At 51.6% G+C, this 13,384-nt stretch overlaps 1 protein-coding gene across 2 annotated transcripts in view; it reads left to right on the top strand.

Annotated features, from left to right (window-relative positions):
• Anxa6 (annexin A6) overlaps window positions 1–13,384 on the top strand; it is a 49,353-nt gene that overhangs the window by 23,422 nt on the left and 12,547 nt on the right. For both annotated transcript variants that reach the window (XM_042688856.1, XM_042688855.1), the window contains exons 11-20: window positions 2,177–2,235; window positions 2,644–2,766; window positions 3,428–3,486; window positions 5,462–5,540; window positions 7,981–8,062; window positions 9,443–9,537; window positions 10,444–10,557; window positions 10,670–10,760; window positions 11,468–11,547; window positions 12,088–12,141. In XM_042688856.1, the coding sequence (XP_042544790.1) occupies window positions 2,177–2,235; window positions 2,644–2,766; window positions 3,428–3,486; window positions 5,462–5,540; window positions 7,981–8,062; window positions 9,443–9,537; window positions 10,444–10,557; window positions 10,670–10,760; window positions 11,468–11,547; window positions 12,088–12,141 (836 nt within the window). The remainder of the gene's footprint in view (window positions 1–2,176; window positions 2,236–2,643; window positions 2,767–3,427; window positions 3,487–5,461; window positions 5,541–7,980; window positions 8,063–9,442; window positions 9,538–10,443; window positions 10,558–10,669; window positions 10,761–11,467; window positions 11,548–12,087; window positions 12,142–13,384) is intronic.

Raw genomic sequence — 13,384 nt, 5'->3', positions numbered from 1 at the left:
GCCCTGAGTTTAAGACCCAAACATAAAAGGAATTTTTTAAAAAGCCCCTTGTGGAGGTCCTATTGTGCCTGCACCACAGTGCTTAACCTTTAGGAAAGGGCAGAGAACAGGCACTGCTCTTCACAGTGAGGAAACTGAGGCTAGGTCACGTGCCAAGGGGTAGTTTGTCATGAACTGTATGCTCTAGCCTTCAATGGTGAAGGCTCAGATCCAAACCCAGTGCCTCTCTCAAATTCCCTGCCAGCCCAGGCAGGAAAGTCTGTGAGACTCTCATCTCTAATTAACCATCAGAAAACCAGAAGTGGAGCTGTGGCTCAGACTGGTAGAGATCTAGCCTTGAACACAAAGAAGCTTAGAGACAAGGCCCAAGCCTTGAGTTCAAGGCTCACAACTGGTGTGGGGGGAACAGGGGTCTGGATTTCTTACTGGCTTTGAACTACTATCCTCAGATAGTAGCTAGGATTTCGGGCATGAGCCACTGGCACCAGCGACTATGAATTCCTATCTCAGGCCTCATCTTCCCCCCACCCCCATATACACACCCCTTCGATTGTCCCCTGCCAGCCTTATTTGAAGTAGTTGGGGTCTGACCTGCTTTGTCACGTGACTCCACTGCCAGTACCTTCCTGGTATAATAGAACCTAAAGAAATACCTTTCACCTTCCACCCAGCACCTACCCCTGATTGGACCCAGTTCCTATGAAATGGAAAGGGACCAGAAACAGGAAGTAGATCTTTGAGATAGACTCTTCTGATTTCTCTTTTTCTTTCTTCCTTTTTTTTTTTTTGGTCCATCATGGGTCTTGAACTCTGGGCCTGGGCGCTGTCCCTCAGCTCTTCAGCTCAAGGCTAGCACTCTACCGCTTGAGCCACAGCACCACTTTGGGTTTTCTGCTGGTTTATCGGAGATAAGAGTCTCATGGACTTCCTTGTCCAGGCTGGCTTTGAACCAAGATCCTCAGATCTCAGCCTCCTGAGTAGCTAGGATGACAGGTTTGAGCCACCAACACCCAGCCCGACTCTTGTGATTTCTATAGGCTCCTTGGCTGATTTCTTTCTTTGTTTAATTGATTATTTGTTTATTATTATGATTGACCACATGTTGCCAAGGCTGTGTGTAACAAGTCTTCACACAAGACAACCTCTCTGTTTATGTCAGTGCACTGCACAAACACACCAGGAATTTAGGAACTCTTCTGGATGCATCCCTGGATAGAAGGAAGTGATGGGCAGTGACTAGGATAGAGAAATGAAGCTGGTGGGGCTGGGAAGGTGGCTCAGTGGTAGAGCGCTTGCCTTGCATGCATGAGGCCCTGGGTTCGATTCCTCAGCACCACATAAGCAAAAAGAAAAAAGCTGGAAGTGGCGCTGTGGCTCAAGTGGTAGAGCGCTAGCCTTGAGCTGAAGAGCTGAGGGACAGCGCCCAGGCCCAGAGTTCAGGCCCCACGACCGGACCCCCCCCCCCCCCAAAAAAAGAGATAAATGGAGCTGGGCACTGGTGGCTCATGCAAATGATCCTAACCTCTCAGGAGGCTGAGATCTGAGGATCACGATTTGCCAGCCTGGGCTGAAAAGTGCATGAGACTCTTATCTCTCCAATAAACTACTCATAAAAAGCTAGAAGTGGCGCTGTGGCTTAAGTGGTACAGCGCTAGTTTTGAGTACAAAGAGGCTCAGGGACAGCGCTCAGGCCCTCAGTTCAAGCCTCTGGACTGGGAAAAAAAGAAAAAAAGATAGAGAAATGGTGTGGCCAGCAACGTAGAGGGTGTATTGCAATTTGCATCTGCCTTTCTTTTTCTTTTTTCTTTTTTTGTGCAAAAACACAGTTAAGCCAGGCACTGGAGGCTCACGCCTATCATCCTAGCTACTCAGGAGGCTGAGATCTGAGGATTGCAGCGCAAAGCCAGCCTGGACAGGAAAGTCTGTGAGACTTTAATCTCCACTAACCACCAGAACACCGGAAGTGGCGCTGTGGCTCAAGTGGTAGAGCACTTGCCTTGAGCTGAAGAGCTCAGGGACACTGACCCACCAAAAAAACAAAACAAAGCAAAAACAAACCAACCCAAAAGCCAGGATTCTTCCTGCCTTTTGAACTTGGTGGCTCCTAAGGGATAGAAACAAGGTCATAGCTTTCCTAATCTGGTCAGAATAATCCGCCTCTTCTTCCTCTTTCCAGTGAAATGTATCCGGAGTACCTCAGAGTATTTTGCCGAAAGACTCTTCAAGGCCATGAAGGTGTGTGGTGTGGGGCTGGTGTGACTGGTTGGGGCCAGTGTGCGTCTTTTGCCAGTCATTTTTCACTTTCTTTTTTTTTTTAATCAGTCATGGGGCTTGAACTCTGGGCCTGGGCGCTATCCCTGAGCTCTTCACTCAAGGCAAGCGCTCTACCACTTGAGCCACAGCGCCATTTCTGGTTTTCTGGTGGGTAACTGGAGATAAGAGTCTCACGGCCTTTCCTGCCCGGGCTGGCTTTGAACTGCAGTCCTCAGATCTCAGCCTCCTGAGTAGCTAGGATGACAGACGTGAGCCACCGACGCCTGGCTTGTTTTTCACTTTTGATTATGAAAATTGTGTTTCGGCCTACACTAAGGGCTCTCAGCCTCTTCTCAAGGACCTATGTCTCAAACCTGTTTGTCATTCTAGGGCCTGGGGACCCGGGACAACACCCTGATCCGCATCATGGTCACCCGCAGTGAGCTGGACATGCTGGACATTCGGGAGATCTTCCGGACCAAGTATGAGAAGTCGCTCTACAGCATGATCAAGGTCGGCTCAAGGGAGTTCAAGTTCAGGGGTGCTTGGGAGAGGCAGAGCTAAAAGGGAGGCAGGGCCACTGCATGAAGCCCCCATCATTCCAAGGGCAGCGAGATTCTGTCTCCTACAAGGTGTGGTCGCTAAGAACGTAGTGATGACGGCCCTTGAGGCCTTGGCTTTTCCAGAAGCCGTAAAGTTAGATCTTTCCTTCCTTCCCTCCCTCCCTCCCTCCTTCCTTCCTTCTTTCCTTCCGCCTCTCCCTCCTCTCTCCCTCCTTCCTTTTTATTTTGTGTTGAGTAGAGGGCTAGGAATGTGGCTTAGTGGTAGAGTGCTTGTCTAGCATGCATGAAGGCCTGGGTTCGATTCCTCAGTGTCACATACACAGAAAAAACTGGAAGTGGCACTGAGGCTCAAGTGGTAGCCTTGAGCAAAAGAAGCTTGGGACAGTGCCCAGGTCCTGAATTCAAGCCTCAGGACTGGCAAATAAACAAACAAACTGGAGACACACACCACTATTTAGAAGTCTCTGCCACATCCAGACAGGAGGAGGAGCAGGGCTGGTAGGGAAGACTGTGGAGCTTTCCAGTGTTTGGGCTATGCAGAACCTTTTCTTCTTGTCTGGGAGATGCTCAGGGCCCGGTTGGAAGTTATCTTCTTTTCTCTCTTTACCCAGAACGATACCTCTGGGGAGTACAAGAAGGCTCTGCTAAAGCTGTGCGGAGGAGATGATGAGTAAGTAGTCCCACGCCCCGGCAGGAGGAAGTAGCTGGGCCTCTCCTAGCCTTCATCCTGGTGGAGGATGAGTGGATCGAATGAGACGCGACAGCCCTGCAGGTGAAAGATGTCCTTGCCAGTGTCTATGGAGCTTGTGGCTCTGTGCGTCTGGATATGAGGGTGATCTTCCATGCGTGTTGATGTCTTGAAAACTTGGAAAGTCAGTCTGGGGTTTGGACCAGAAAACAGACTATGGGGATCCAGGCCCTGCTACTTTGTAGCATCTTTGTGGCTCCGCCCATTTACTTTGTGGCCCCGCCCACTCCCCTGATTTACATATTTGTATGCTTGATGAGCCTTCCTATGGTGGCCCCATTGGGAAACTCCCGTGGGACCCTCACCCAGGATGGACTGCGGGTGAGGAGAGCCTGTAGGTCCCGTGCACATGGCAGCATGGCCTGGAGCAGGGGGGAGGGGAGGGAGAGGGGTATGGGGAAGGGTATGGGGAGGGGGAAGGGTATGGGGAGGGGGGGGTCTGAGAGTGAGACCCAAGAGGAAGGGACAGGTGACAGGTGACAGCAGCTGGCTTTCAGGGGAGTTTTCACAGAAGTCCTGGAGGCGAGAAAGAACGCGAGTTCATCTGTGTGACTGAGAGCACTTTTGTGGCATAGGAGGAGAGGGGGGCGGGCCCCACAGAGGCCTCTTCCCCAAAGATTAAATTGGTCCCCATGACTTGACCAAATTTGGGGAAAGAGAATTGTGGGTGCTCAGTTGTGGAATGTCCAGGAAAGGTCAGGAGAGCATCCTGTCAGTGTGGAAGGTGCCACAGGGGCAGGGAATCTGGGCCACAGAGTTGCTGGCACCCGGGAGGGAGTTGGGGGCCCTCACTGGAAGATCCTGGCGCACTGGCTTCTGGGGAAAACAAGGCTGCTGGGAGGTTCAGCTTAGGAGAGGGCAAAGAATCTTCGGGATGGAGGGAGGGCTCTGGTCAGCCGGCCCAGGTTGGAGAAAAAGCCAGACAGCCATGTGTGCATGGTGTGCATGTGTGTATGTGTTGGAATGTATGTTGATTGTGTTGGGGTATGTGTTGGGGCGTTACATGTTAGAGTGTGTGTGTTGGTTTGTATATATTGTGTGTTGGGGTATATATACATGTTGGGGTATGTTTTGGTGTTGTTGGTATTTATATGTTGGTGTGTGGGTGTTGAGTATATCTTGTAGTACACATTTTGGTCTGTGTGTTGGAGTGTATCTGTTGCTATGTGTTGGGATATAAGAGGTATATATGTTAGGGTGTGTGTGTGTTTGTTTGTGCATATTGTATGTGTGTTAGGGTATATGTTGGGGGTGTTGGGGTTTATCTGTTGGTATGTGTATTGGTATGGGCCTGTGTACTGGGTGCATATTGAAATATATATGTTGGTTTGTGTCTTGGTGTGTATGTAAGTTAGCTGTGTTGGTATGTATGTATATGGGTGTGTATGTGTGTTGACATGTGTGGCCTGTATGTTAGACATGTATTGGAATGCATGTGTTAGTGTGTGTTGGTGTGTATGTGTGTTAGTATGGGTTGGTGTGTATGTGTGTTGGTGTGTGTGTTCGCGTGGGCATGTGTGTTGGGTGTCTATTGAAATGTATGTACTGGTATGTGCGTTGGTATGTGTAATGGTACATGTGTATATTGGTATGTGTGTTGGTGTGGATGTGTGTTGGTGTGGATGTGTGTTGGGTATGTATTGAAATGCATGTGTTGGTATGTGTGTTGGTGTGGATGTGTGTTGGATGTGTATTGAAATGCGTGTGTTGGCGTGTGTGTTAGTGTATATGTGTGTTGGCGTGTGTGTTGGCATGGGCGTGTATATTGGATGTGTATTGAAGTGTATGTATTGGTGTGCGTGTGTATTGGAGAGTCATCGGTGTGTGTCAGATGCGTGGAGAGCTGTGGCCCTTGATGACGTTCCCTCCCATCCTCTCCCAACCCCCTCCATTCCAGTGCTGCTGGCCAGTTCTTCCCGGAAGCAGCGCAGGTGGCCTATCAGATGTGGGAGCTTAGTGCAGTGTCCCGAGTAGAGGTCAGACCCTCCCCACCTCCTGCTTGACCTCTTCACTGGCAGCTTCCACTGTCCTGTGCTTCCTTCACTCCCTGCTGCTCGGGTTGGCTCCCAGCTGCCCCCTGGAGGCCAACCTGAGAAAGCAGCTCTCGCGTCTGAAGCTTGTTTCCTCCCTCTCTCAGAGCATCAACTTGGGTGGGCAGCCACCCAGAGGAGGCATCCCATGATTCCTGCACTGACTCTCACACGCCCTGGGAAGTGCTCTGGCCCCCTCCCTACTAACAAGCCTGGCTTGAATGGACACCTGGCTAGTTCCACAGCAGGGGCCTAACCCCATTCTGAGCCCACAGTTGGGCTGTGCATGCATTGGACACCCAGGGTCCACTCCACGGAGGACAGGGAGGAATGGTTGCACAGAAACACTTGGGGAAAGACATTGCCGATACTTGATCCACATAAGAAGTTGGGGCCCTCGGATCCTCTCTGCTTTTGGCTGTGCGCCCTTTGCCAGGTTTCTACCTGTCTCTGGCCCTCTACGTCTGCATCTTTAAAAATGAGAGGCTTAGAGGTCTGGGGGCATGCTCATGTGGGAAGGCTCTGAGTTCAAACCCTAGTACTTAAAACAGGGCAGGGTTGGTGGCTTGGGGGCTCGGAGCTCTGATGTCCTGATTTCCCTGAATTGATGGCCTCTGTCGTGCGAGGAATGAAGTTTAGTGTAGCGGTCAGGGCATTCCACAGCATCAAACATGAAGCCTTGCAGAGTGACAAGGCCGATCTTTAGTCTCACCACCTTCCTGAGGTGACACAGATACCACCTCAGCTTGTTGCCACCCCTGTTGGTTGTCCTTACCCATAAACAACTGAGGAGCGAAAGGAGCTGGTTTTAGGTTCACAGCTCCATGTGTGTGTGTAGGTGTGCACATGCGCTGGTAGTGGGCCTTACACTCAGGGCTTGGGCTCTGTCCCTTAGCTTTTTCACTCAGGACTGAGCCACAGTTCCACTTCCAGCTGTCTGCTGGTTTATTGGCGATAGAGAGTCTCCTGGACTTTCCTGCCTGGGCTGGCTTTGAACCAGGATCCTCAGATCTCAGCCTGCTGAGTGGCTAAGGATTTCAACTGTTGTGAAGCACCTTCATCCGGTCAAGTTCACAAGCTCACAGCTTTTTAACAAGCGAGGACATCTTGTTAAAACATGGTGATATTTAACCTGAAATTTTTGTTTTTCTTACTTTTCTTTTTTTTAACATTTAGTATATTTTTTATTACCTTTGCTTATGATACAATACCACTTTCTTTTTTCTTTTTTTTTTTTGGGGGGGGTCCAGTCTTGGGGCCTGAACTCTGGGCCTGGGCGCTGTCCCTCAGCTCTTCAGCTCAAGGCTAGCGCTCTACCACTTGAGCCACAGCACCACTTCCGGCTTTTTTCTTTTTGCTTATGTGGTGCTGAGGAATCGAACCCAGGGCCTCATGCATGCAAGGCAAGCGCTCTACCACTGAGCCACCTTCCCAGCTCCACAATATCAACTTTCTAACTCATGATCGTCAAATAAGTGTTTTTGCATCCGTTCAGGGACAAATATTTCCTGAGTGCCTGTTATGTGTTAGGTACTGTGGTAAACACAATAGGATATATCAAAGGATAAAACAGACAAAAACTTACCCTTTAAATTGTCCTTGAGAGGCCTGGGAATATGGCTTAGTGGTAGAGTGCTTGCCTAGCATGCATGAAGCCCCGGGTTCGATTCCACAGTACCACATACACAGAAAAAGCCAGAAGTGGCACTGTGGCTCAAGTGGTAGAATGCTAGCCTTGAGCAATAAAGACAGTGCCCAGGTCCTAAGTTCAAGTCCCAGGACTGGCAAAAAAAAAAAAAGGTCCTTTATAATGGATATGTTAGCGCTGAGGATGTAGCTCCTTAGGGGGCACAAGCCCTTCATTAGATCCCCAATACCCAAAAAGAAAAAGATGGCTCCAAAATGAATGTGTTTGACAAAGTAACCAAGCTGAGCTTGCTACGCATTGAGAAATAACAAATATAGAGAACGACGTGAAGGCCGTTGAATGCCATTTCAGAACACCTTGGCTGCCTTTTTAGGGACAGTAGCTTTCCATCAAGTAGTTGGGGGAGGGAGACAGGATGAGATTCTGATGAATGGTGGGGGTGGGCCAGTGGAATGAGCAGCCGCAGGGAACTGTGGGCCAGAGCTGAGTCCTCCAGCCTCCAGCTGGCCACTTACCCTTGACCAGCGCTGGCCCTGCTCCCAGGCCTGAAGTCTCTCATGTCTCAGCTGTAGGCCAGGGTCTGTCTTCCGCATCTTCTTCCTGCCTCCTCCTCCAGGCTGCTTGGTTCAGGGCTTGTGTGGAAAGCCTCTTCCCTTGCGCATGCTCAGATCTTGGCCAGCTCCTGGCTGGGGAGCCTGGCCTGTAGACACCTCCTGAGGGCTTCTCTGCTTCTCACAGCTGAAGGGAACCGTGCGCCCGGCTGATGATTTCAACCCCGACGCAGATGCCAAAGCCCTGCGGAAAGCCATGAAGGGAATTGGTAAGGGGGGGCCTGAGAGCTGGGGGTGGCTGCTCCTGGGTGGTGGGTTTGGCACTGGGCTGGGCCAAGGGGAGGGCCGAGGCCTCTTACTAGGGTCCACAGGACAAGGAAGACTCTAGACTGAATCTTCCCTCTCTTGGAAAGCCTCCAGGCTCCATCAGACAGGAAAGAGGGGCATCAGGAGAGTTTGAACCAAGTTGTGCCCAGCCCTCTTGGGAGCAAGTAGGCTGGTGTATGTGTGTGTGTGTGTGTGTGTGTGTGTGTGTGTGTGTGGCCATAGAACTTGAGTTCATGCCCTGACTTTGTTGCTAGCCCACTGTATGGCTTTGGGCAAGCTCTGAAGTGAGTCTGGGTCTCAATTGTCCCATGTGTAAAAATGAGTCTGGTCTCAGTTTCCAAACCCTGTGTAAAATGATCCTGGTCTTCAGATTCCAGGCTTGGAGCAAGAGCACCCCCTGCTGGCCAATCCCTCAAGGCGGCCTGAACTCTGAGCCTGGGCTCTGTCCCTCAGCTCTTCAGCTCAAGGCTAGAGCTCTACCCCTTGAGCCACAGCGCCACTTCCGGCTTTTTTCTTTTTGCTTATGTGGTGCTGAGGAATCCAACCCAGGGCCTCATGCATGCAAGGCAAGCGCTCTACCACTGAGCCACCTTCCCAGCCCTGTTTTTTTTGTGTGTGTTTTTTTGCTGGTCATGAGGCTTGAACTCTGGGTCTGGACACTGTCCCCTAGCTCTTCAGCTCAAAGGAGTGCTACTGCTTGAGCCACAGCGCCACTTCCAGTTTTCTGGTGGTTCATTGGAGATAAGAGTCTCATGGGGCTGGGGGTTGGGGGGAGCCTGGGAAGGTGGCTCAGTGGTAGAGGGCTTGCCTTGCATGCATGAGGCCCTGGGTTCTATTCCTCAGTACCACATATACAGAAAAAGCCAGAAGTGGTGCTGTGGCTCAAGTGGTAGAGCACTAGCCTTGAGCCCACAGAGGCTCAGGGACAGGCCTCGGCCCTGAGTTCAAGCCCAAGGACTGGCAAAAAAAATCCCTAAGTGTGGAAACAGGTTCAGAAAGAGAGAGACTTTGCCCAAGATAGCCAGCCATTGCCAAAGCTGGGACTGGAACGCGCCTCTCAACCCAGTGATCTCTGCCTCCAAGGTGTCTCTTTTTGCCAAAGCAGTGACATAGGTGGCAGCAAGCAGTCCTGAGAATCAGTGACTTGAGTCAGCGGCACGGTGCCCGCAGGAGCTCAGGGCACATAGCTGCTGATCCAGCTTCTACCCTAGGGTTGATGGCGACTGTCAGTGGGAGGAGGGAGAAGCGGGGTGGGGAAGGAGGCCGATCAGGGAGGCAGAACCACAGGCCTTCCTCTGAGGCCTGTGACTTTGGTGACTCAGGAACCGACGAAGCCACCATCATCGACATCATCACGCATCGCAGCAACGCTCAGCGGCAGCAGATCCGGCAGACCTTCAAGTCTCACTTTGGCCGGGTAAGGGCTGTTCCTGGACCCTGGGCCTTGTGTCCATACAACCTCCAGAGGAGGTTGCCACTTCAGCCTCTGCACAGCTAGGCAAGGGGGGAGGGGTCTTCCGAGCCTCATGCAGATGTGGGATCTTGGAATATCTCCAGCGCTTGGGTTTGGGCTGCCAAACAGGTGTGCTTCTGCGTTCTCCCAATTCCTTGTGATCTGTGACACTTGTGCAGGGTGGCTGGGTAGAGTCAGGGGCCTGGAGGGGGGATGGAAGCTAGTGCATGCAGCACTTTGAAGCCCTAGACCTTCTGCATAAGGAGAGCTGGCTTCTAGGTCCCAGCATTATTGGTGATTATGGCACCCTTGGTAGCATCTGGTATAGGCTGATGAGATCCCCAGATAAAAATGGTGTGAGGTTTCAGCCTGGCCTCTAAGGAAAGCAGATCTACCCTCTCCCTGCACCCCCCCCCCACCTTTGTGCTTGAATTCAGTTCTGGATCTGGATCTTGAATTCAGGGCCTGGGCAATATATCCCTTAGCTTTTTTTCACTCAAGAATGGCATTTTACCGATTGAGCCACAGCTCTACTTCCAGCTTTTGGCTGGTTCAGTGGAGATAAGAGTCTCACAGGCTTTCCTGCCCTGGCTGGCTTTGAACCTCAATCCTCAGATCTCAGCCTCCGAAGTAGCTGGAATGATAGGTATGAGCCACTAAAGCCTGGCTCAGATCTGCCTCTTCACTGGCTCCCCACCACACCCTCTTTGCATTCTTATAAGTAGGAAGTCCACCAGCAAAGTCTATCAGCAAAGAGACCTAGGTCCCTCCCTACTGTCTCCCGTCCTCATTACAAATCTCCTCCCTGCCCTGGGTCATCCATGGGCCAGTGCTGGTGTGGGCTTGACCTTGGGCTGTGCTCTTTGGCAGGACTTAATGGCTGACCTCAAGTCTGAGATCTCCGGAGACCTGGCAAGGCTGATTCTGGGACTCATGATGCCTCCTGCCCATTATGATGCCAAGCAGTTGAAGAAGGCCATGGAGGTAGAGCGTGGGCACCAAAGGGATGGCATCCAGGCTGTTTGGGAGCTGGGGGGAGGGACACAGGTACCCCTCGAGACCCAGGCTGAGGTGGGCTTTTGGCCGAATGTTCTAGGGCGCTGGCACAGATGAAAAGGCTCTCATTGAAATTCTAGCCACTCGGAACAACGCAGAAATCCGGGCCATCAACGAGGCCTACAAGGAGGGTAAGTGTGGGGGGTCTGGGCTGCAAGCTGCTAGTCAGGAGTGGGTGGCAGGAGAGCCAGGGTCCCCAACTTTTAGCCTCAGCCTTTAACTTGCCCCTCAGATCCTGCTAGTCCCCTTTCCCATAGTCCACGAGGCTTTGGAAAGCCCCTTGGGCCTCCTAGCCTGGTGTCTAGGGAAAAGACAGAAGTGGCCCAGAAAAGACCAAGGCCCAACGTTCTTAGAAGAATACCTGGGAAGAGAGAATGTCCCAGCCCACTATGAGCCGGCCAGGGCAGGAAAGTCCATGAGCCTCTCATCTTCAGTTAACCAGCAAATGGCTGGGAGTGGGGCTGGGGCTCAGGTCTGTAATCCTAACTACTCAGGAGGCTGAGATCTGAGGATCACGGTTCAAAATCAGCCTGGACAGGAAAGTCTGTGAGACTCTTATCTCCAATAAACCACCAGAAAACTGGAAGTGGCGCTGTGGCTCAAGCGGTAGAGCATTAGCCTTGATCTGAAGAGTGCAGGGACAGCACCCAAACCCAGAGTTCAAGCCACAAGACCAACACACACACACACATACATACACACACACACCAATCTGGCTAGAAACACCTCCTCACCTCTAACACTTTCCTGCCCCAAGTCTGAAGATCTCCCACCACAAACCACCACCACCAAGTCTTCTTTTGCCAGCAGCTGACCATCTCTCCTTTCTCTCTCTTAGACTATCACAAGTCCCTGGAAGATGCCTTGAGCTCTGACACATCCGGGCACTTCAGGAGGATCCTCATCTCTCTGGCCACGGTGAGTGAGTGCATGGATCCATATCTGGAAGAGAGGAAGGGTCACAGGGTGGGAGAGAGGGTATTCCCCACTGGCCTTTTCAGTCCTGCCACCCATCCTGGTCCTTTTTTTTGTTTTGGTCCATTGTGGGGCTCGAACTCAGGGCCTGGGCGCTGTCCCTCAGCTCTTCAGCTCAAGGCGAGCACTCTACCACTTGAGCCACAGTGCCACTTCCGGCTTTTTTTCTGTTTATGTGGTGCTGAGGAATGGAACCCAGGGCTTCATGCGTGGGAGGCAAGCACTCTACCACTAAGCCACCTTCCCAGCCCGAAAGCTTTGTATTTGTATCCAGTTTCCATAATCTGAGCACTAAGGCCTCCTCCGCTGGTGGAGAGCTCACTATGCCACTGGCCACTAGGAGGCAGCATTGTCCATAGGCTTCCTGTGAGGGAGTGGCTTCCAGGAGGTGATGTGATTGAGCAGGACCTGTGGTAGTGGTGGTAGGGCAGGCAGAGCAGGTGGGGATTTTCTGGGACTCACTGCTCATTGATCTTGCTGCAGGGGAACCGAGAGGAGGGAGGAGAAGATCGGGACCAGGCCCGGGAAGATGCCCAGGTAAGACTTCCATCCACCCCTCTGAGATGTGGCTCCTGGTGTGTGTGTGGTGTGTATATATGTGTGGTGTGTGTGTGTGTGTGTGTGTGTGTGTGTGTGTGTGTGTGTGTGTGTGTGTGTCCCTGACAGAGCAGATCTGGTTTGATTGGTGGTTGCTAAGCCTTCTCCATCCTTAGATGTGAGTGTGTGTGTGTGTGTGTGTGTGTGTGTGTGCATGTGTGTGTGTCTGTGTCCCTGACAGAGCAGATCTGGTTTGATTGGTGGTTGCTAAGCCTTCTCCATCCTTAGATGTGAGATGTAAGGATTTACAGAATGAGATTTTCACTGATGGTACTGGTTTGACTGGCATTGCCCACATGAATGGTAGGAGCCTCCACCCCCTCCTTCCTCCCCCCCCCCAAAAAAAATAGGAGATTCATAGGTCATCCAGATGAAACCTGGGGAGAAAGGCAGTCAAGGAAGAAGGCAGGTAACTTCTAAAAGTCATATAGCTTGCTGTGCGCTGGTGGCTCATGCCTGTAATCCTAGCTACTCAGGAGGCTGAGATCTGAGGATGACAGTTCAAAGCCAGCCAGGGCAGGAAAGTCAATGAGACTCTTATCTCCAATGAACCACCAGAAAACCAGAAGTGGTGCTGTGGCTTAAAGTGGTAGAGCATTAGGCTTGAGCTGAAGAGCTCAGGGATAGCACCCAGGCCTAGAGTTCAAGCCCCACCACCAACAAAAACAAACAAAACTAAAGATCATATAGCAAATTCCTGGTCCAGCTTGAGCTGAGTCTAGAGGGAGCTGGTCTCAGCCGATGTTGCTGAAGAAAAGGCCTTAGTAACTGAAAGTCTAGTTTTATTTTCTGTAAAACCCGACCAAGGGCTAAGCGAGTCCTGGGAGAAGCCTAGAAAGCAAGTTCCTGACAGCTGCTGGTGGTGTCGTGCTTGCAATGTTTTCTCATGGCGCATGCTCAGAACTCGGTAGATCATCGTTGACCACTGCAGGAGGGGCTGTGCTGCGGTCACTTGATCTGCTCTGTCTGCGTCTGCCCTGCTGCTTTGGACAAGCAGCACAGATCTGGAAATGGCTTCTCATGGAGGCGGGACAACCCCAAATTCATTTTTTCCTGAGCATCTGCATGGCTGTGCTAACTCCCCTGAGACCATCTGTCTGGTCCCTATGGGCCTTCATCCCAGGCCTGGATCTCCCATCTCTTCTGCCTGATTGGTCCTCACTGCTGGTAAAGGTGCTGTATC

The sequence above is a fragment of the Dipodomys spectabilis genome, unplaced genomic scaffold, assembly GCF_019054845.1.
Source record: "Dipodomys spectabilis isolate Male_0828 unplaced genomic scaffold, ASM1905484v1 ptg000119l, whole genome shotgun sequence".
NCBI classification, from domain to species: Eukaryota; Metazoa; Chordata; class Mammalia; order Rodentia; family Heteromyidae; genus Dipodomys; species Dipodomys spectabilis.
This window is presented reverse-complemented; position numbering and strand designations above follow the sequence as displayed.